The following is a 22,940-nucleotide window of genomic DNA, read 5'->3' as shown; positions in this document are numbered from 1 at the left end:
TAAATAGGTAGCATTTATAAGGTTATCGCTGAAAATATTAATGGGCTAATTTACTCAAAACAATTCTAAGCCAAGCCAAACCTAACCTAACCTTTTCAAGATTACGGCTGGATTACAGAGTCAAACCATCAATCAATCAGTCAAAAATACCTTGTGGTGTGCTCACCATTTCACAATGCAATCCATTATATTTGTGTTTGTTAATCTGAGGTACTTGCATATTTATTTGAAGTAAAGGTAAGTTGGGCCTAAAGGTATGTTAATCGATAATATTGTAAGCCTACATATGTTTATGAACTTTTATTAGAGGGGGGAAAACATTTCTAAATAAATAAGGCTAACCTTCAAAATGGGTGTTAAACCATTCCCTCATAGCTGGATGATCAGCTTTTTCCAAAGGAATGTTAACTTACAGCATCATATTAACAAAATCAGAAACAAATTCTTGTTTTCTGCACTTTCAAGCTTGTTTGCTTTATTCACGCTGTCGCCTATCGAGATTTGTTTAGACACGGTAGAATTTGCTTGACAAAATAATTGTCTTTTCTGTTTTGTTTTGTGTGTCATTTGCCACATGCTTTTTGCACGTGTCTTTGTGTGTCCAATCAACCCGCACGTTGCAGAACTTGCACATCATAATTTTGTACCGCTGATCAAAAATATAAAATCCATCCGATTTCATCTCGCTTTCGCGATCAAACATTGTCGAAGTTTTCGGCATCTTAGCCATAAATTCAATTGTATCACAAAACTTACAAAATGTGAACGGTATTTGTAAACACTCAATAGATATGTGCACGCAAAAATGACTGCCATCTTAGCTCCATGCGGTTAAAATAAGTTTAGAAAAATTGACACCAATGCGCCTGCGGCAGAAACGACCATTATTCAAAACACGAAAACTGTGGACAGTCAATTTTGTTATGTTGGTAGTGCGCACATATCGATTATTGACATTTGTTACATTTTGTTTTCATTTGCGATGGCAATATTTACTGCTTGTAAACAGAGTAATAAAAATACGTGGATTTCAGTAATGCGTCAAAACGAAGATAATATCACGTCACTAGTCTTTCAGTCTATGTTTATTTCACGCCTATGTTTATGATGGCGTAAATAAATAGAACTTGTGACATAAGGACATTATTTTGTGCGAAAAAGCTTGAATTTTGCGCGAAAATTGCTGAATTTCGTGCCAAAATTCGTGAATTTCGTGACTGTTGAAATCAAAGGAAAGTCGCAAAATTAGTTTAAAGTATCAAATTTTCGCCTTTTTTCGTGAATTTCGCGCTTCACCATTTTTCGGGGTCTCTAGTCATTTACTGTGTGGTGAGCAGAGAGAAGTCGCGCAGCATGTGTGTGCTGCGGTACTCTCGTGTGCAGAGGGAATCTCGGTCTGGGTGCTCTCACTGGTGCTCGCTGCAGGAATGTTGGCTTGGGTGGTGATAAAAGAGTCAACCAAGGCAGCCGGGTCGAGGGAGGGACTCTGCACCTAGAGGCCCCCCAGTAGCTGACTCACACTCCACGATTGCTTCTGAATAATTCTCACATCCTAGAAACATACGCTGGTTTCCACATCACCTTTGAGACAAATTTGTCTCAAGAGGTACAGCGCTGAATGCGTTAACTCATTTTTTTACATGGTGAGTTTCCCCAAGAGGCCTATTAAATCCATGGTTAATACCAATGCACTAACCCTTACAATGGGGCGTACTTCACAATCTGAAAAACATGAACAGAAAATGATTAATTAACTTCATGCATTATATTGTGCCGTTAATTAGTAAATTCGACACGATATATTTTAAATTTTTATTATGATTTTAAATTTTTTGTGTGGAAATTTTATTTGCTCTACTATAGTGTGATTTTAATTTGTTATTCTGGTGTACCCCTCTGAGTTAAACTTTGTCTCAGTGCTCTGAAGCCCCTTTCCCATCGGCGTATCGGATATTCTGCTGGCCTAATCACTGACTGGCAGGCCGCTTACCATTTCCCCCGCCTTCAGTCACGCCTCAAGCCTGTAATATTATTTCCCTTCGTGACCCTAACTGCATAGGCAAGGCTGTAGCTTGCAGGCGACCAGTTCGCAGAGACGAGCTGAGATCCGCCTTTTTCATCACGTCGTAGTGTTATATTCGCCCCTCGGTAGCCACGACGGGGCGTAGTTTCCCACCAACGTTGCATTTTACCCCCACCTCCCCCCCTTCTCAGTTCCAAGTAAGACCAATGACCGGTCGTAACCCCCTGGGGACCGGTGACCGTTCTCTAGGTCTGCCGCGCAAAAACGAAGGCGCCAAAACTGATCACAAGCGCTTCCTAGCGGCCAAGTCGCGAACTTCTCCGCTTGCCTGCCCGCTAGGGCGCCAGAGAGCAGCACCTGCTTTGCCTTGAGTTATATGGACGCCGTGGTCGAGTCGATTGTTTTCAACTCAGACCTGCCTCGACAGAGTTCTCTACGGTAGCCCAGTGTGGCCAACTTCAAAACTCCTGCTAGAGTTTTTTTTTCCGCCCTCATTCGGGCAAGTTCGGTATTTTTCGGCGGGCCAGACACCCCACCCCCCCCCCCCTTCCACCTGTTAGAGCCGGTGGGCACTTTTTAATTACGAGACGCCGTATACCGCGAGACAGATCAACTCGCGTCGCGGCTGCAGACAGACCTCCATCGAGTATCGGCGAATCGGGTAGATTTCATCCGACCGTTAACGAATATGTAGTCGCCTTGTATAAGGGATGCTATCCCTCAAGTCCATTTTAGTAGATTAGTCTGTCTGCATAGTTTAGTTATTTGCCTTAGAAATTTTTCTCTTTGAAATTTATTATTATGAAGAAATCATCCGCGTCCTGCCGCGCAATTCGCGAGCTCCCGAGCCTGGCTGACTCCACGACTGCAGCGTGCTGGGCAACTCCCCTGTTTTGGTGAGTGATGATTCGCGAACCCTCCTTTTTCCCTTTAAATTTTTTTTTCCGGGCATTTTCTGTCCCATAGACTGCCTGTATACCAGTTCTAATCAGTTTTGATTTGGACTGTTGCAGACAGGGTTCGATGACCGGGAGAGATTGATGCTCTCATCTCGTGGCCTCCCCCCTTTCCCTGTTCCGTGGGAAGAAACATTAGAAGAAACTTTTCTACCACCCGAAGTGATCGTTTGAAGACCCCGGGTGGTAATGTAAATTCAACATTTCCCCCTTACCGAGCTACGAACTATCTTAAGCGGACGACCAACCCACCAGCGACCAGTGTTTTTCCCAAGGAAAATGTAAAACAAATAGAACTTATTATCGATGTAATCAATGTAATCATCGGATCCATCCAACTTTGGGTGTAAAACTCAGAATGCAAATGTTTAGAGTTCAAACTAAAAATGTAAATTATTCTCAGTAAGCCGGGCCGGCCCCAATTTCGTGTTCCTTTTGTTAATCTTAGGAAATGTTTAAATCTTTTGTATGTATGTGAAAATAATTGAAACATGATATTCATCAGGGCAAATAAAACAGGGAAACTATAGATCAAGTTAATCGTGTAGTTTTTATTTTATTGATTATAACGATCCCCCAACTTCCCCTTTGTTACAGGAAGTTCCTAAATTGTGTTTGTTCCCACCTCGTGTCGCCTCTGGTAAATCATTTCATTTAACGTATTTTTTTTTCCAGCTTGTTTCCAAGGCTCTTTTAATTAATTCAAAATAATTTCTATTTTAAGGCACGAGGGGCGTAACAACTTGGTAGCAGAGCATGGTTTCCTTGATCTATAGGCATACCTGAATAATATAAGTATACCTAAACTAAAAATAAAAGTACAAAATTTTTTAATTTAATTAATTTTTGATAATAGCAATTTTGTAATAATATTGTAAACTGATCGCTGGTACACCCCCTAGTTATAATGAGTTAAATTTTTAAAATTTATATTGAGTTTTAAATTCCCGTGCGGACTTAGGTAGCGCGTAGCGCGCAAGACGTCTTTCAGCCAGCCAGCTGACCTCCCTCCCCCCATCGCGCGTCCCCGGACGTGACAGGCACAAGGTCACAGACACCCCTCCCCCCCTTTTCTCCTCGCCCGACGGCCGAGGGCCGTGGCGTCTGTTGACAGCTGTAATCTTGCCACGCGTGCGTGATAGCACGTCGCCTACCACCCCCCCCCCCCCCCCTTGTTCACGCAGGTCCCAGAGGTCGCTTACCTCTGAGAGCGACGCCGACAGGCGTACCAACTCATTCGTCTGCCGGCAAAAATTGTTAACTTTCTGTATTCTGGGCACATACTTCCGACCCGTCGGAGCACCTACGATATTATTAAGCTAAGCTAAGTTAAATTAAGAGTGTCTTGTGTAGAATTTAATGTACTGTTTCAACCATAGTTTGTTTCAACCATAGTTTGTTGGTTGGCCAACCAACGTAAATTTTTGTATATATTTTCCTGTCCTCGTAAGACTGGACCAAGCTCCACCTACGAAAGGGACACAATGCTCACGCCGGAGTATCTCCTCCGTGACGAGCTGGAGTACGAGCTCCGATTTCTGGGTTTGTCAAGCCAACTTCAAAACCAAACTCAACCTCCACCAGTCACACCTCACGCCTCTAATCTAGCACCGAACCCAGTACCTGTGGTTCCTACCTTCAATCAGACAACTGGAGGTAGTTTTTACGCCAAGATACCAAATCCCGTTGAAAGACTGCTGGCTAATTTTAAGGAAACCACAGGCTTGGAGCCCAGGAGCCTAATCGACTTCCTAAAGAACTTTTTCAAAATCAAACAAAAGGCAAACCTTCCGGACAGGGAACTCCTAGAAGTTATTTTCCCCTTCACACAACCACCCTTGAGCGAGCGAGTGACGCTCGCCATTGAGCAAAATTATTCTTTTGACCAATTTCATGAGGACATTCTAAATTATTTTATTCCAGCCCGTTTGATGACCAACATCAGGTTGGAATGGTACAACAGGCTACAACACAGAAATGAAGCCTTGCCTAATTACATAGCAGACATCAAACTAGCCGCTCAAATTCTTCGGTTGCGAGTATCTGAGAGTGAGATAGTCTCAAACATCCTAGATGGAACATAGAGTAAATAAAGTACTAGTACAGAGTGGACACTCAATGCTATTGCAGTTCTACGTTTTTTTTATTCAGAAATGCTCTAGTTGCTATACAAAAACGCAAACTTGACAAACATTAAAATGAAGTTGCAATGGCTTAAAACCGAGATAAAATACCTTCTGGAGTAAGACTTACGTTTCAAATTATAAGTAAATTTTAATTTAAATACAACATTGTTCGTAGAAAGTACAATTTGCAGTTAATATGCTTAAAACACTAATTTGAATAGTAGGGAAATTTGTAGCTTCAACTGAATGTTGGCGAGCTTGTGACTTTTTTCGTGCATGCATTAATATTTATAAAAATATGGATTTTAATTTTTTTTCCTTATAAGCAAATCATTTAACTAAATATCGGTAAACGTAACATAAAATGATTTAGGAGAGCAATATTTTTAAAACAATAAGTAAATTTCTTACCTTCGGGACAGTGTTTGCCTTAACCTCATTTCGGTTAAAAATGTTTTGTTTACGTTTCATAACATTTGTTAAAATGCATAACATGTAACATATTTTTGGATTATATTAAATTGCTGCATTTTTTAATGTCCAAGAAACAATTTCTGTTCTAGTAGAATCACGTTGATTGAAGTTAAGGTTAGGATTTTCGTAGGTACCTACCGAATTGCATTACAAATCGCAAACAAAACTAATGCATAAAAAAAGGGGCAGAAGTATTTAATCATTAACACAGGCAATGTGTATTTCTGGCAAATTTAACTGCCTAAGTTGTACAATTTTCCCACAAAAACTGAAATGAAGCTGTTACCAATGGCATCAATTCTTTATGGATTAGGTGAAAGTACAAATCATTCTCGTATCTTCACTTCTTGAAGACAGGTGTATAGCAATTGTTACGGAAAAAAAAAAACCTTAATTTCAACATAAAAATTTAAAGACACTTCATTTTATCGCAACCCTCACCTCGGTAATTGTTCCGTATCACGTATCCAAGTTTATCCCTTGATACTGTTGGCATGATCATGTATGATTTATCCGGTGGCACATGATGCTTGCTGTTTTAATTAATGTTAAAACAGCAAGAATCATTACCACAGGATAATGCCATTAGTAACAAGGGATAGACTTGGATACGCAATACAAAATTTTTACCCACACCTCCCTCTCGACCAAAAAATAAAATTCATACAAAACATTTAGACTAATTAAAGTATATAAGTAGCAAGTTTGAGCAGAATTTGAGACTCATTGACATTTAGAACAGTACCTAGGTATTAATGTATTGTGTGCTTGTCCTCAACGTACGACTACACACAGCCTAAAAAGAGGAAATTCTGTAGGGCATGAAAACAAAATACTCATCACTATTTTAATTACACAAAACTTTTATTTTGTATCGTTTTAATAATTTACACATACCTAGTTTCGTCAAGCGGAAACTTAAAGTAAAATTAATTATTATTATCTCTTCTCTTGTACCAGTAGTTAACACAACACGTAGCCGAATCAGGCATGTTTCATAACAGTCAACAGTGATTTATAAAGTAGTTCATGAAATCATTGATATTATTTAACGAGATTACTATTTCAACATGATTGAAACAAAATTTCCTTAGAAAGTTTTTTATTGAACCTAATATTACTTAATTCAACGCCGACGCCATTAATTATGGTGTTGTTGGTTAAACAAGTGGTTCAACATGCCAACGAAAATTTGTTTATTTTCTTTTAAGTAAATATATTATTTTCATTTCAACAATACCAATTTATGCCATAAATTTGATAAAATGTTAAAACAAATGTAATATTTATTTAATCAACGTGGTATTTTGATTATAATTTTCGTGCTCAGATGTTGGATAAAACTGTATAGCAACTGGAAAAATGCGATTGCCTTGCCCTATGAAGTGTCCCCCCCCCCTGAGATGGAATTAACCCGCAGGAACGATCGCGAGCAGTTTTTCAGGCCCGACCACAAAATTTTGCCGAGTTTGATCGCTTGTGCATCTCCAACACGAATGTAGAATACGCAGACCACCAGCGAAACAGAGAAGCTAATGTCTACGCCCACAACAATACCAGAGTAACAGAAAATAAACAGCAGTGTTATAACAAAAATTCGCAACACAAAAACAGCAATGAACAAGTCGCTAAGCCTCAAAATAAAGAGGAACGGATACCTGTCTGCAGGTACTGCAGAAAACCCGGGCACTACATTGAACAGTGTCGCGCAAAAAACTATCGCCCAAACTATCAAAATTCGCGTGATTCAAAAAAACGTGTAAATCGCTGGCCAGAAAAAATTTTTTCTGAGCCAGCCACCCAAACAACCATTAGGAATTTTTCCCTTCACCCAGGCCCTAATAGAAATTACGACCAAAAATTTCAACAGAACACCGCTTCCCCACACAGAGGAAAAAATAAAAGAAAACAAAAACAAAGGCGAGCTAAGAAAGACAAAGCTCGTCAAGATAAGCAAACGGAAAACTGTAACACGTTTAGGCCTATGTGCAGACAATGTAATTGTCCGCGAACCACGGACAAAAGAACATGTCATAATATTCTAGCTAATATACCCACAGTTTTGCCCTACGCCAACACAATAATTGGAAAACAAGAAGTTCCAGGCCTAATAGATACTGGATCCGTCCGATCATTCGTGTCAGGCCAGCTGTTCAGGAAATTACAACAAGACCGTTTGACTCAGAAGGTAGAGCCAATAAAAATAAAGTGTTTTACAGCTGCTGAACAGCCTTTGAAGGTAAACCGTATTGTTTTTGTTAAAGTAAAAATAGATTTGTTTTCTTGGTCTTTCCCATTCTTAGTAGCAGATGATTTGGCCACAGATTTAATTTTTGGTTCCGATTTTATTGCAAAAACAGGCATGATAATTGATTTGAAAGCACGAAGAATTCACTTTAAATTTAACAACCAAGTTTTTGTTTCTTTTGTGTCACCGGACGCAAAATGTCAGAGCAAAGTAAATGCCATTCACACAGAGGCTAAAGGTGATAATAACATTTCACTAACCCATCTTAACTTTGAACAGAAACGAGAAATAGAGAAGTTATGCAGTAACTTTCCCGACGTTTTGAGTGAAAAATTAGGGCGTACCCATCTCACCCAATATGAAATTAAGCTTTTGGACAAAACCCCAGTTAGGTGTCACCCTTACCAATTATTAGGACCTAAAATGCAGATAATGCGGGATCACATACAAAATTTATTGGACAAAGATGTTATCGAACCTTCCACTTCCAGTTTCGCCTCCCCGGCATTTTTAGTACCCAAGGACAAAGGCCAAGGTCACCGCATGGTGGTCGATTTCCGCCGCGTAAATCGGCAAATTGAAGTAGAGATGACGCCATTACCAGACCTAAATTCGGCATGTCACTGGTTCAGTAAAGCCAAATTTTTCAGCGTCTTTGACCTAAATTCGGCCTATCATCAAATACCACTAACACCAGAGTCAAAACACGTCACAAGTTTCTGCGTTCCGTGGAATCTGTATCAATACAAGGTAGTACCCTTTGGCCTAGCCACAGGTGAAGCCTACATTTCACAAAGGGTTGAGTACCAACCCGAACATGCCCGAAGACTTAACCTTCGGTCAACTTCGGGTCTTTGTTTTTCTTTTAACAAGACGCGCGGGAATTTTGATTAGTGAAGGCCCACCGTCCATACTTAAGGACAGAGGCTATTCCTATCTTGCAGAATCTCGTCACTGTTCAACTATGTAACAGAACAACTGAATTCAACATGTTTCAGGATAATTATATTTAGTGTTGTATCTATAGCATGTTTCAATTTTTTTTCATGGAAAATTCAAAATCATCTTTATATATTTACAGCTTAAAATTTTATTTTCTTTCCGGGAGGGTGCCAGGCTAACTTATGCAGCTGTTTGGTGGGTCGTCGGCCCCAGCTTTGTTCACTAGGATCGTGGCGGTGGTTGGATTACTAACTAGAGAAGTCGTATCACACTCCTCAGGCAGCATGGTTGGCTGATGCCTAACTTAGGTAAGGGGGCACTGGAAATCACTGTCAATTTGTTCTCGCATTTATTGGCATGCTATGCATTGCGGTGTTACACTATGCGTTATACCTTATACTTTACCCTGACAAAAGTTTCTGATTGCTTCGTTATGTGCTTACGTTACATCTAACAGCAGTCTTATTGGGGATTTGCATGGAGTCGGCCATACACGTAAGTTTTTGAATTACGACTCTAACAGGCTCTACGAGCCGTGAATCTACAAGTGCTTTAATGTCTTTGTTTGGGCCAGCAGACATATGCACGGCTACATTAAATTAAAACGCTTACCTCTGGAGTCAGCGAGTTCCATAATTGTCGACCCTGCGGCGTGGTCACGTGGCAGGGTTAAATCTAAGGCGGTTGGGATAAGCCCGGCTCCGCAAAGATGACCCAGGGATGTGTGGGTAACGAGAGAAAAAAGATTTAGAGGTGAGAAAGTCTATAAAACATTTACCACAATATTTCAAGACATGTGTGTGAAAATGCTGAGAGTTAATATTGTGGTCATTCACTAAAAACTGGTTTCATTATATTTGTGAGGTTTATACTGTGCAGCTATACTGCATGACTATTAAGTTAATTATATAAACAATTATTTTATGCACAAATTACTACATTATGTTTCTCACCATAAAAGTAATTGTCCATAAAGGTACATACTGAGGTTGTTTAAAACAATAGCATGTTATGAGACTTTGTAGTGTCACCTGATGGTATAATGTAAAGAGGAAATATTACTGTGTAAGCTCTGTGTTGGTAATGCTCAGTATAGAAATTCAGTAATGTATGAGACATTTGCAGCCTAGATTGTCACTAAAGAAGATTTTTTTTATGAAAAAAAAAAAACAACATAAATATTAAATTTTTTTTGTGTCCACAGTAATCTCTTTCCATTGTATTATTTTATCCGTAACATTCCTGTATAAAAAAATCCTATCATTGTAGCTTTCCTAATTATTCGTTGGTTTACTTGATATGTACCAACACAGTGGGTGAATGTATCTTGAAAGCGATACCACATAAAAGGTTACATGTTACATTTAAATTTATATGTTCACTTTATTAAAAAAATTCACATATGTGCTGTGGAATGAAAAAAATGAAGACACATTGAATATTTAAACACTAATATTTTAAAGGCATAAAATCTTGCACTTTCTTTCTTGTACATACTAATAACTACAATGTGTTTTAAAGATAACTGACATGTCAAAAGGTAAAATTATTTATTATGAACGTTCAGCAAAAATCTTTACACTTTTTTTTCCTTTAAATGACAGCATTATTTTTTCCATATGAATCACCCAAGTTTGGTAAGTTTTGAAGATAGACAATCATGAAATATAAGGTTGTAAAAAATACTCTTTATTTCTCAAAAAAAAAATTTATTTCACTTTCTTAGTTACTATCAATTAACTGGCAATGAAATAAAATTCTAAGTGAAATAAAAAAGCACTATTATAACAAAAATTCACAAAATAATTCATTTTCATTGAATGTCCAAAGAATTTAATCTACAAGAAAATGTTCTAATGTCTTCACATGCCAGCATTAAACAGAAAATAATTCTTCCTTTCTATGGAGTGTCCAAGGAGTTTAATGTTTCAGCTCATTTTCTAATTTCCTTACATACCTGCAACAAACAGAAACAATTACAAGTACTGAGAATGTAGAGAATAAGTCATATAAATGGCAATCTGGAGACAAAGTCCATAACAGAAACTGTAGAGCAATAAAGTAATACATAGTATTTAACAGAAACTATATAGCAGAAAAATAATATTCATGGCAACATGATACACACCAGATGGTCAACACATTTCATTTGGTAAGTATATGTATAATTTGATAAGCTCAATAGTTTTGGTAGGCCTATCTTATTTAAATGTATTCACAGCTTTCAATTTTTTTTTTGTTTTTAATATTTGTCAAACATTCAGTTACATAAAAAATTGGAAATATCGTATACCTACATCACAAAGAGTGTTTGGTGATTTAATGCAATGGCAAAATTAGCACCTACACACATTAATTAAAAAAAAAAAAAAAAAACTACTACTGCTTATAAATACAAGTGGTAACAATAGTTAACAGCACTTAGCTCTTAATGTTTCTCAGGTAGATGTATAGAATATAAACGTGTGGTGATTGTAGTAGTGACTGCATTTTGCGATACTGTATGCTGCAACACTAAGTGAGATTAATGGCAGAACAGTAAATATTTTTTGTGTAAACTTAAGACAAGCAGCCAGAAAAGTAGGTGGTTTATTTTTATGATTTTATAAAATGTTATAGTAATTAAGTAGTAGTGTTTTGTGTTCATTGTAATTTTATAGTTTATCAGATTTTTTGCAAACAAGAAAATAAAAATTACAAAATACATTTTGCTCCCTGAAATGCTTTGGAATCATTTTGTAAGACAGCACTGGGTTACATCAAGCAGTCTACCAATAGTTTTATAGTTTTAACATTCATGATTGCGATATCGCAAGCGCCGCCATGTGCGAGTCCCTGCTGTGCTTGCAAAAAGCTTGCTTCAATAAAAACAAGGGCCTCATAATCAGATTTTGTCACATATGGAGTTATGTGTTTCTTGCTGCAAGTATTGCTCTCTTGGGTAATGACTGAAAAACATATCAGGAAGTAAAAAAAAAAAGTTATAATTTTTACTCTTCTTACTTTTGTTGATTAAAACAAACTTAATAAAATCTTGTGCAGTTTTAAAAACGATAAACAACTTAAAGTACCTCAACATTCTCTTGGGAAATATTTCGATACATGTCAGGATGTGAAAAAAAGTTTTTCAGAATTTTTTCCTTTACTCATTTAAAAGTCGCAAAACAATACAATTACTCTGTGCATTTTATTTGCTGTTAGGAGAGAGGTGGGTAATAATCTTACGTTGTGGCTTTTCCACAAACTAAAAAAAAATTAGACAAAAACTTTTTTTGACACTAGTCATAGCCCTGAATTTATCCTGAAAACAGACTTTAAATTTCTACAGGTTAGCAAGTAATCAAAGTTTAAAGCTTACATTATAATACCTGTGCATTCACACATACCTGTACGTTCTTAAAGTACAAACACTGGAAAAAAAACTTTTGGACGGAGGACATTCATATGCTTCTGTTACATCAGATATATATCTTGAGAAATAATAATGAAATGTAATATATCTTCAGTATGGTGTTCTATTATACTAGTACAGGTAGGGCTTGTTCTTAAGTATAGAATATGATACCACAGGTAAAATCAGGGTGTCCAGCAAACCAGGATAGAAAAATTCCCTGACTTTTCCAGGTTTTCCAGACAAAAATGAAAATTTTTCCAGAAAAATTCAGATTTTCAGATTAATATCTTTCAGAGATTTCTTAAATGAAAGTAACAAATCATTTGCAGTTGAGTGACCCAGAAATGCAGAGTTGTAATATTGTGTAGCAACAGCTTCCTTTTCCTTGTCCCAGAATCTGACATAAATATCCATTTGTTGCATTTGAGCAACTTTGTTTAAACTTTCATCAAAAGCAACAAAAATATGATGACAGTCAACAACATTATTTAACATTTCCTTTTGAAAGTAAGGAGCAAGGCCCAACACAATTGTGTATGCTAATTTGGTTTTCTGTAATTGCATTCCTGCAGCTATTTCACTATCTGGAAACATTATTTTGAATAAAGATACACTATTGGCAGCAGACCTAAGAGAAGAATGCTGCATAATGGCATTCAAACACCACAAAATTTTTGATTTTGTAACACTGTCTTTCCTGAAATATTGTTCAAAACCTCGAGAACTCACAGACTGGGATCTGCTAGGCAAATCACTATTATGAGCTTTGAGATGATTTGACGTTACCTGACGAATGAAATTGTTCATTAGAGGCTTGTCCATAGAATTTGCTTGTGGTAACTTTAGACACAGCAGTAACTGATTTTAAAAAAATACCAACTGACTTGGAAGAATTCACTGCATTATTTGCACGTTTGTGTTTTTGGCCTTTCATGTGGCTTGAAAGAGCTTGTTTGTCCATATTACTGAGGGAAACAACAGTCTTGCATAATTTACAAAAAAAATTAAATTTATCGCCCGGCACTTCCGCGCACCAACTAAATGCTGGGTCAAGTAACCATGTAGGATTGAACTATGTTTTCTTGAATTTAGACATTATTCACCGAAATTGTAGAGGCCTAGTCGCAGCTCCAGTAAAATCTAGCAGAAAGACCGCGAAAGATTCGCAATAAACAAAGCGTAAGTTTGTATGCACATCGCTACAGTGTAAAGAAATATGCTACATTTTATAACTTCCTAAGATCACAGCACTAAAATTCATAAGTATTTTGGCTATGATTAGAGTACAAAAATTTCCAAAATAATATTTGTATCTTTCAAAGAAAATTATGTTTGGCAATCTGAGATAACTGACGAAACGTGTAAACAAACGGAGGAAACTGCAGTAATGGTGCCGGTGGTCGGTTCGGCCAGCTTCGGTAACCTTCGGGTACACTCGAGAACTGCCAAAAGTATGGTATGTTGTAACCCAAAATATGGTACAGTAGCAATATATTAGGCAAACTAACTATGAACAGTAGCTTACAAGTTTACAAACTATGGTATTATCTGCCCCCTTCCTAACGTTGGGTGCGGTATTATCAAAATACAATATGCATGTCATACATACGGTAGGTATTTATAGACTTCATGAAAGCAGCACGCTTGTATGTCGCAAGTCCAGATACGTAAAGGAAAACATTAGTTTAAATATGATTTGATTTGTCAAATAGTAAAATTAAGAGTGAATTCTGTAAAACATTGAGAAAAACCTTCATGATAAGCGAGTGGTTAGTGGTTTTGGTCATTACCAGAACTTTCACAATTTTCCCTGACTTTTCCCTGACTTTTCCCTGACCCCCAAAATTCCCTGACTTTTTCAGGTTTCCCAGGTTTTCCAGGTCGCTGGACACCCTGTAAAATATATACTGTAGTAGGTATGTTCTAAATCTAGAATAAGCATGGCCATAGCATAAAATACGTTACTAGAAAGCTAGTTTAATACACAAACATATTTTGTGCAAAACAAGCATTAGAATACTCCCCAAATAAAACCCCCATATAATCATGCTAGTCACATAATAATGCAGATATGGTAATGACATAAATGTGCCATGTTAATGTCATCATTAATGTGATAATGATATTGTGATACATACTTGTCCCGAAAGTGAAATTGGTAAAAGTTCCGTATAACATATTCAAATTCATCCCTTGATCCAGAAGGCATGATCTTGTATACATTGTTCCTGTGGTACATTTTGCTTGATGTTTTCATTTGGTACATTGAAAGAAAATGGGCATACTAACTTGTGTTATTACAATTTATATGTGAATGTAAAACAGTTACAAAAGAAATTATTTCACAACACCTGAGATACTTTGTTTGTCTTGTGATGTTCTAGTATTTGTTATGTCCATACCCTTTCGACGTAACAAATTAAAACAGCAAGCATCTTGTACCACAAAACCAAGGGATCAATTTGGACACGTGCTTCGATAAAATTACGTCAACCTAGGCTAAACTTTAAAACCTGTAGAGAGAAAATATGAACTAAATGATGATACATATCTCTTAATTTACACGCAAATCTGAAAGTTAGTTAAAGTTCAGTATCGCATATCCAAGTTTATCACTTGATCCCGAGGTACATGATGCTTGGTTTTAATTTAGTGCGTTGAAAGATCCTGAACATAACGAATACTTGTAATATAACAGTGAATAATAATCTTAAGATTATTACTAAATATGCACTTTCTTTCTATGAATTAAACACTTAACCTCACAATTATTATTAATAAGAGTTTTTGATATCCACCAACATGGCCGTGCTGTTATGAAAATAAAAACAAAGTCACGAAGTTGACCGAAGGTGAAGTCTTTGGGCATGTTCGGGTTGGTCCTCAACCCTTTGTGAAACGTAGGCTTCCCTAGCCACAGGCGCCCAAGTGTTAACACGCCTTCTAGACCAAATTTTCGGCGATCTGAAATTCAAATTTGTGTTTAATTATCTTGATGACGTTGTTGTTTATTCAGAATCCTTTGAAGAGCATATGGCTCATTTGCAAGAAGTCCTTAAGCGCCTACGTAAATCCGGACTCACTGTTAATACAAAGAAGGTGAAATTTGCAGTGTAGGAAATTTCTTTCCTCGGACACCTGATTTCAAGTCGAGGAGTAACCATTGACCCTAATCGCACACAAGCGATAAAGGATTTCCAACCCCCTAAAGATGCTAAGGGCATTTCCAGGTTTATTGGCATGGCAAATTTTTACGCCAAATTCATACCCAATTTTGCTGAGCATGCAGCACCACTGAATGCTCTACGTAAAAAAAATTCCGTTTTCAATTGGGGTCCAGAACAGGACAAAGCTTTTGATTTTCTAAAACATGCAATAGCTAGCCCTCCAGTACTTAGAATGGCTGATTTCAGTAAACCTTTTATTTTGCAAACCGATGCATCCAGTGTGGCCATTGGGGCCGTGTTGTCACAAGAATTCGATGGCTGCAGGCAACCAATAGCTTTCGCCTCCCGCACCCTAACACACCAGGAGAGGAAAGCCTCCTCGGTATACGAACTTGAGTGCCTTGCCGTAGTTTTCGGCATAGATAAGTTCCGGCCCTATTTGGAACACAAAGAATTTCTGCTGGAAACCGATAATCAGGCCCTTGCTTGGCTTTTGGCTCACCCCAAGCAATTAGGCAAATTAGGACGCTGGATTGTCAAGATAGCTTCTCTGACATTTCAAATCCAACATATTCGTGGTTCACAGAACATCGTGGCAGATACTCTTTCTCGAATGTTCGAGAATCCTTCCAACTCCGAGATTCAGGAAAACAATCCTATGTCCTGCCACGCATTGTTAACAGATTTTCCTCTAGCATTTTCCGACATACAATCAAATCAAAATTCTGACCCACAATTGTCCGACATAATTAACCAAATAAAATCAGGCTCACCTCCAGAATTTTACAAACTTTCAAAAGGCATCCTTTACCGAAGGACACAACAGGCAAAAAATTTTAAAATAGCCTTACCTCAGAATCTCAGGGACCGGGACATGGTTTTTCAATATTACCACTCGTCACCTTTGGGCGCACACTTAGGAATTTTCAAAACAATTGAAAACATTCGCAGGAATTTTATCTGGGACGGAATGCACAAGGATATAACGCAAAGGGTGAAATTGTGCAAATTATGTGCATTGAGTAAGCCTGCGCAGCAGACCCAGTTCGGCTATTTAAGTTCTGACGTGGCCGAAAGGCCCATGCAAAAGCTTTTCATAGATTTTGTGGGACCCTTCCCAAGGTCAAAGGACGGAAATTCGATGCTTCTAGTATGCGTAGATGCATTCTCAAAATTTGTGTGGCTAATCCCTGTTCGAAGAGCCACGGCCGAAATCACCATTCGAGCCCTCCAAAATTATATTTTCAAAATATCCGGGGTACCTTCCATTATTGTTTCCGATAATGCCACAAACTTTAAATCGACTCAGTTCAAAAACATGTGTTTTTCACACGGCATTCAGCACGTGACCACGACTCCCTACTACCCCCAGCCTTCGCATGCGGAGCGTTTCAACCGAAACCTCCGGTCTGCCCTGATAGCATTCCATGCGAACTCGCAGGATAGGTGGGATTCCAATCTCGTGTGGTTGCAAATGGCTTTCAATTCCGCCAGACATGAGAGTCACAAAACAACACCGTTTGAACTCATGTTTACGTACCAGCCCAACACCCCACTCTCTAATCAATGGACGTTAAAAGAGTTACTACCAGACGACCCCAGGAACATCAAGGAAGTCTGGAGTAGAGCTCGTAAAAACCTGAACTTGGCCCACGAGGCAAGCAGGCAAAAATATAACAAAAAACGCTATCCCAATCCCTACAGAGTAGGAGATTTAGTGTTGTGCAGAGCACACACACTCAGCAAGGCGATCGACAAGAGGTCAGCCAAGCTTTCATATCGTTGGAATGGCCCCTGGCAGATCCAGCGATACCTCACGCCAGTCACGGTCGCGTTAGCCGACCCCAGTTCCGGCGAATATCGCGCGCGCGCGCACATTTCTCAGTTGAAGAAAGTACACCCCAACCTAAAATGTGGGCACTCTTCACTGTGTTTCTTTATACAAGGAACAGCGTTCCTACTACGGCATGCCATACTCAACCAACGTGTTGATATAACAAAAAACCTAGGTAATAATCATAAGTAAAATAAAAAAATCCATGGTACTAGTTTATAAGAAATTTAGGTTAAGAAGTGTTACGCTAAGTTGTCTAGTTTAAAGGGGCGCCCCTAATTCAATAAGTTATCTGTAAGTTTTAGCCTTAAGAATTGTTAGCCATTGTAAGTAGTTTACTACAGTAGATCCTGGTACAGGGTAAGTTTCTGGAACCCAGGTTTTTGGTGGTTCAAGTGGGCCACCCTGACTCCGTCTTTCAGGGGGGAAGTATGTGCCGTTAATTAGTAAATTCGACACGATATATTTTAAATTTTTATTATGATTTTAAATTTTTTGTGTGGAAATTTTATTTGCTCTACTATAGTGTGATTTTAATTTGTTATTCTGGTGTACCCCTCTGAGTTAAACTTTGTCTCAGTGCTCTGAAGCCCCTTTCCCATCGGCGTATCGGATATTCTGCTGGCCTAATCACTGACTGGCAGGCCGCTTACCATTTCCCCCGCCTTCAGTCACGCCTCAAGCCTGTAATATTATTTCCCTTCGTGACCCTAACTGCATAGGCAAGGCTGTAGCTTCCAGGCGACCAGTTCGCAGAGACGAGCTGAGATCCGCCTTTTTCATCACGTCGTAGTGTTATATTCGCCCCTCGGTAGCCACGACGGGGCGTAGTTTCCCACCAACGTTGCATTTTACCCCCACCTCCCCCCCTTCTCAGTTCCAAGTAAGACCAATGACCGGTCGTAACCCCCTGGGGACCGGTGACCGTTCTCTAGGTCTGCCGCGCAAAAACGAAGGCGCCAAAACTGATCACAAGCGCTTCCTAGCGGCCAAGTCGCGAACTTCTCCGCTTGCCTGCCCGCTAGGGCGCCAGAGAGCAGCACCTGCTTTGCCTTGAGTTATATGGACGCCGTGGTCGAGTCGATTGTTTTCAACTCAGACCTGCCTCGACAGAGTTCTCTACGGTAGCCCAGTGTGGCCAACTTCAAAACTCCTGCTAGAGTTTTTTTTTCCGCCCTCATTCGGGCAAGTTCGGTATTTTTCGGCGGGCCAGACACCCCCCCCCCCTTCCACCTGTTAGAGCCGGTGGGCACTTTTTAATTACGAGACGCCGTATACCGCGAGACAGATCAACTCGCGTCGCGGCTGCAGACAGACCTCCATCGAGTATCGGCGAATCGGGTAGATTTCATCCGACCGTTAACGAATATGTAGTCGCCTTGTATAAGGGATGCTATCCCTCAAGTCCATTTTAGTAGATTAGTCTGTCTGCATAGTTTAGTTATTTGCCTTAGAAATTTTTCTCTTTGAAATTTATTATTATGAAGAAATCATCCGCGTCCTGCCGCGCAATTCGCGAGCTCCCGAGCCTGGCTGACTCCACGACTGCAGCGTGCTGGGCAACTCCCCTGTTTTGGTGAGTGATGATTCGCGATCCCTCCTTTTTCCCTTTAAATTTTTTTTCCGGGCATTTTCTGCCCCATAGACTGCCTGTATACCAGTTCTAATCAGTTTTGATTTGGACTGTTGCAGACAGGGTTCGATGACCGGGAGAGATTGATGCTCTCATCTCGTGGCCTCCCCCCTTTCCCTGTTCCGTGGGAAGAAACATTAGAAGAAACTTTTCTACCACCCGAAGTGATCGTTTGAAGACCCCGGGTGGTAATGTAAATTCAACATTTCCCCCTTACCGAGCTACGAACTATCTTAAGCGGACGACCAACCCACCAGCGACCAGTGTTTTTCCCAAGGAAAATGTAAAACAAATAGAACTTATTATCGATGTAATCAATGTAATCATCGGATCCATCCAACTTTGGGTGTAAAACTCAGAATGCAAATGTTTAGAGTTCAAACTAAAAATGTAAATTATTCTCAGTAAGCCGGGCCGGCCCCAATTTCGTGTTCCTTTTGTTAATCTTAGGAAATGGTTAAATCTTTTGTATGTATGTGAAAATAATTGAAACATGATATTCATCAGGGCAAATAAAACAGGGAAACTATAGATCAAGTTAATCGTGTAGTTTTTATTTTATTGATTATAACGATCCCCCAACTTCCCCTTTGTTACAGGAAGTTCCTAAATTGTGTTTGTTCCCACCTCGTGTCGCCTCTGGTAAATCATTTCATTTAACGTATTTTTTTTTCCAGCTTGTTTCCAAGGCTCTTTTAATTAATTCAAAATAATTTCTATTTTAAAGCACGAGGGGCGTAACAATATTACGCTTTGATACAAAAAAGGTAAAAAGTAAATAAATACACAGTAATAACAGTATAATAATAAAGTATTTATGATGAAAAATAAAATTTTGTTAGCAATACACCAATAAACTAACCCTTACAGGATGCGTCCTTCACAACCTGAAAAACATGAACAGATGATTCATTATTAAATGTTCAAAATTGTTAATTAACTGCATGCATTACATATATTACACTTTGATACCAATAGGTAAAATGTAAATAACTACACAGTAATAACAATATAATAATAAAGTACTTATAAAGCAAAATAAGATTTCAATAGCAACCTGATCTCCTAATGGATGATCAGCCATTGTCAAAGCTTAACTTAAAATATTTCCATTTTTTGGAACTATTAATTTTTTGCAACTGGTTTATGTTAATTTCCTGCATATTCACATATTTACACACCCCTTATTCCCCTGCCTGGACTGGGATGGATGCCCTTGGCCTGTCTTGAGTGAGGTTGGGGGCAGTCCCCTCTTGCCCGAGATCCTACACCACCTACCCATGACAGGAAAACACACACTGCTGACATCTGTGATGGTGAATTATATCTAAATGTAAGTCTTTTCAAAGCTGTAAATGATAATTTAAAAAACAAGTACAAGTAAACAAAGAAATTTTAAACAAAAGTTTTAGTGGAATGTATGGCATTGATAGTCCAATCACCGTGAACATAGCTCTGCATATCTCACATCCTGGTGGTGATTAAATAAAATTAAATCCTACAATATCAAACACCTTACAAAGATCAGATATGGGGGAGACACAGTGCAAACATTTTATTCAAGGTGTTACCTGGTGAGAACCTAAGAGTAAAAAAATGCATATGAGCAAGCAACATTATGACAAATCACACAAATGACACATGTACTTTTCATCAACATCAATAACCTTATTGAGACAGCTGAAGTGGTACCATTCTTTACAACTATCACACTGCACCATAGCATTTAAGGTTTTGAAGTTCGTGCTTCGTGAATGGGGCAACCTGCAAACACAAAATATGTTACACTTAATGTCAGTGGAAAAAGTTTTCTGTCTTACAGGAACTGTAGGAAAAGGTTCAATGGAGCCCTCCTGCAAATATGACTGCAAATTCTGCCTGACTGCGCCCATCAACAATATTCTCTTTTGCCCGCTGACGTAAATTGTGAACATCCTTACTCTGTAACATTTTCCCACTTTCATCCCCAATAAACTGTCTCAATTCCTTCGTGCCCATGTTATGTTTGATTAAAGGGGCAATTGCCTCTTGTTCTCCCTTATCAAGTAATCTTAGATCAGGATAATGCATAATGACATCTGGACCAGTTTCAAGATTATGGCAATCAATCATACAAAGCACAACATAACATTTCAACTTATTATTATAAACAATTTTCATTCACAAGTACAGGGCAACCTTTGGCATTATACTTTTGATTTGGCCGCACATCATTACCTCTAATCCTAGGCTTACCAAAATGTTTACACACATATTTTACCTGCACATAAGGAATATTATCACCACCACCAGGACATCTTACAGAATGGTTCACTCTCATTGGATGATGTCCTTCCAACCACTGTTCATAAACCCCCGTAAATTCCTTATAACTACTAAACGATACACCTTCTGATAATGAAGTCGCTCCCTCTCCAACCAGACATCTCCGAACTTTCCTTGGATTGACACTATTCTTAAACCTACAATCTTTCATCTTTTTACTGCACTTTTTACCACCAAAACTACATTCAAACATGCCGGCATCTTCGTTCTCTGTTAAGACATCAAAACATTAAACTTGTTTTCATGGACAAATGATTCAATACATGGCAGAACTGGGCAAAAAAAAACCTTTTTGAAGTACTGTGCTGAAAAGATGGCAGTGGTGAATGAGGTGCAGAAGATACGTTGTGAAGTGGCCCAGACACTTTAGCCTGAGATGATGACTGTCCAGAAGATGGGGTAGTCACAGGAACCTGAAAATTGCTTTTAAGAGACTCAACAGCTGATGGCACAACAGGATTTACTGGGGCAAAGGAATTCTGGACTACACAAGGTACACAAGAAATTGAAGTGAACTGGCTAGGCAAAACCTTCAAACACTGAGACATTCTCTGAAAAGCAGGTAGTTTTTTGACTTTTGGAACCTGAGAGGGGACAAAACGCTTCTGTGTACAAGATTCTTCCAGGGAAGGAAAGTCTTCATAAGAAGGTAAAGATGCCGTGACCCCTTGCTGCTCACTATAAATTGTAGTAGTCATCCTGGAAACAAAAACAACATTATGTTCTGTAGGAACAGACAATTTGATGGACACCTTACTCTTGAAAAACTTCTCATAGGATCTGCACAGCAACTTGCAACCTTGAGCCGTGATGTGAAGTCCATCAAAAGAAATCATTCCTGGCTGCAAAAAGAAATCCCACAGTTCAATGAACATTACCTAAATGTTTGGCAAACACTGTCGCAGCATGTCGTTTACGCAAGCTGACTTGGCATTCATCCCAGCAACACGCTGGCCAGATGTTTCGCAGCGGTAGCCATTCATTTTCCTTGGTTGGATGCCTGACACCATCAGTGTAGCATATTAATTTACGCTCTTCAAGGTCTCTGCATCCTCGCTCAGCACATTGTTGGTTCCGCAATGGAGGACTACTTTGTTGAAGGTCCAACCTCTTCAATAATCGGTACAAGATCCTGAACCTTGTACCCTGGTTTAGGAATACAAGTAATTCCATCCTAAAGATACTGGTTCAGGTACTTGACCTGAGAATCCCCAATGATCAGCGCCATCTGAAACTGCAAAAGAAAATAGGTCAGTAAATATTCCTATACAACCTATGAACTATTTACTTTTTGAACTGGTTCAACTAGCTATATTTTGCTACAAATGAGGCAACTAAAATAAGACTAGTAATTAGAAGTTCAATTGAAAACAAGGTAAAATTCTTGTCGTGACTTTCCGTAGTTAAATACGTAATAAAATAAGAAAAATAATTTTTTCAAGGTCTAAAGACATTTCTAAATTCAGTCTGGTTTTTGAGAAATTACTGTTTACATCATACATTACAATACCTGTCCAATGACGCAGCCGGCACCATTTTTTGCTTCCACCACTAACCTAAACGACCAATCTGACAACAGAATGTTGTGAATGTTAGGTCTACGATACTTTAGTTCTACATAAATTATAATTTTATACATATAATCGTTAATAATCTCGACTAGTCCCTCTTCCTTAAAAAAATATTAAAAATTCGGGAGCACTTTTATATAATGCTACAATATTTCCTCTATTTAAGACAACTTACAGAGATACGAAATTCAAACTCGTTTAGGAGATAGGCCTATCACTGTTTATACATTAACATACTTGTACATTT

General features: G+C 38.6%; 2 protein-coding genes and 1 long non-coding RNA gene across 3 annotated transcripts in view; 1 reads left to right on the top strand and 2 right to left on the bottom strand.

Moving 5' to 3' along the window:
- Nucleotides 1-10,457: 10,457 nt before the first annotated feature.
- LOC134537503 (uncharacterized) lies at nt 10,458-14,987 on the bottom strand. Its single transcript, XR_010075997.1, has 2 exons — nt 14,302-14,987; nt 10,458-10,726 (listed from the first exon to the last, which is right to left on the bottom strand). It is a non-coding gene; the product is annotated as an uncharacterized LOC134537503 (long non-coding RNA).
- A 4,605-nt stretch (nt 14,988-19,592) lies between these two features.
- On the bottom strand, nt 19,593-22,295 carry LOC134537491 (uncharacterized). Its single transcript, XM_063377986.1, has 3 exons — nt 22,001-22,295; nt 19,979-20,071; nt 19,593-19,684 (listed from the first exon to the last, which is right to left on the bottom strand). Exons 1-3 carry the CDS (start codon nt 22,293-22,295, stop codon nt 19,662-19,664), a joined length of 411 nt encoding a protein of 136 aa, XP_063234056.1. The 3' UTR covers nt 19,593-19,661.
- Nucleotides 22,227-22,940, top strand: part of LOC134537460 (uncharacterized) — a 69,021-nt gene continuing 68,307 nt past the window's right edge. Inside the window, exon 1 of the mRNA XM_063377928.1 lies at nt 22,227-22,372. The gene's annotated coding sequence lies outside the window, so the exon portion shown is untranslated. The remainder of the gene's footprint in view (nt 22,373-22,940) is intronic.

Source organism: Bacillus rossius, chromosome 1 (genome assembly GCF_032445375.1).
Source record: "Bacillus rossius redtenbacheri isolate Brsri chromosome 1, Brsri_v3, whole genome shotgun sequence".
Lineage (NCBI taxonomy): Eukaryota > Metazoa > Arthropoda > Insecta > Phasmatodea > Bacillidae > Bacillus > Bacillus rossius.
This window is presented reverse-complemented; position numbering and strand designations above follow the sequence as displayed.

Coding starts and splice junctions, on each gene's coding strand:
- LOC134537491 (XM_063377986.1), bottom strand. CDS start 22,295: ATGGAATTACTTGTATTCCTAAACCAGGGTACAAGGTTCAGGATCTTG. Junction 20,072..22,000: donor AGTGTTTGCCAAACATTTAG/GTAATGTTCATT, acceptor TGTCATGGGTAG/GTGGTGTAGGATCTCGGGCA. Junction 19,685..19,978: donor TCCAGGCAGGGGAATAAGGG/GTGTGTAAATAT, acceptor CATGTTTTTCAG/GTTGTGAAGGACGCATCCTG.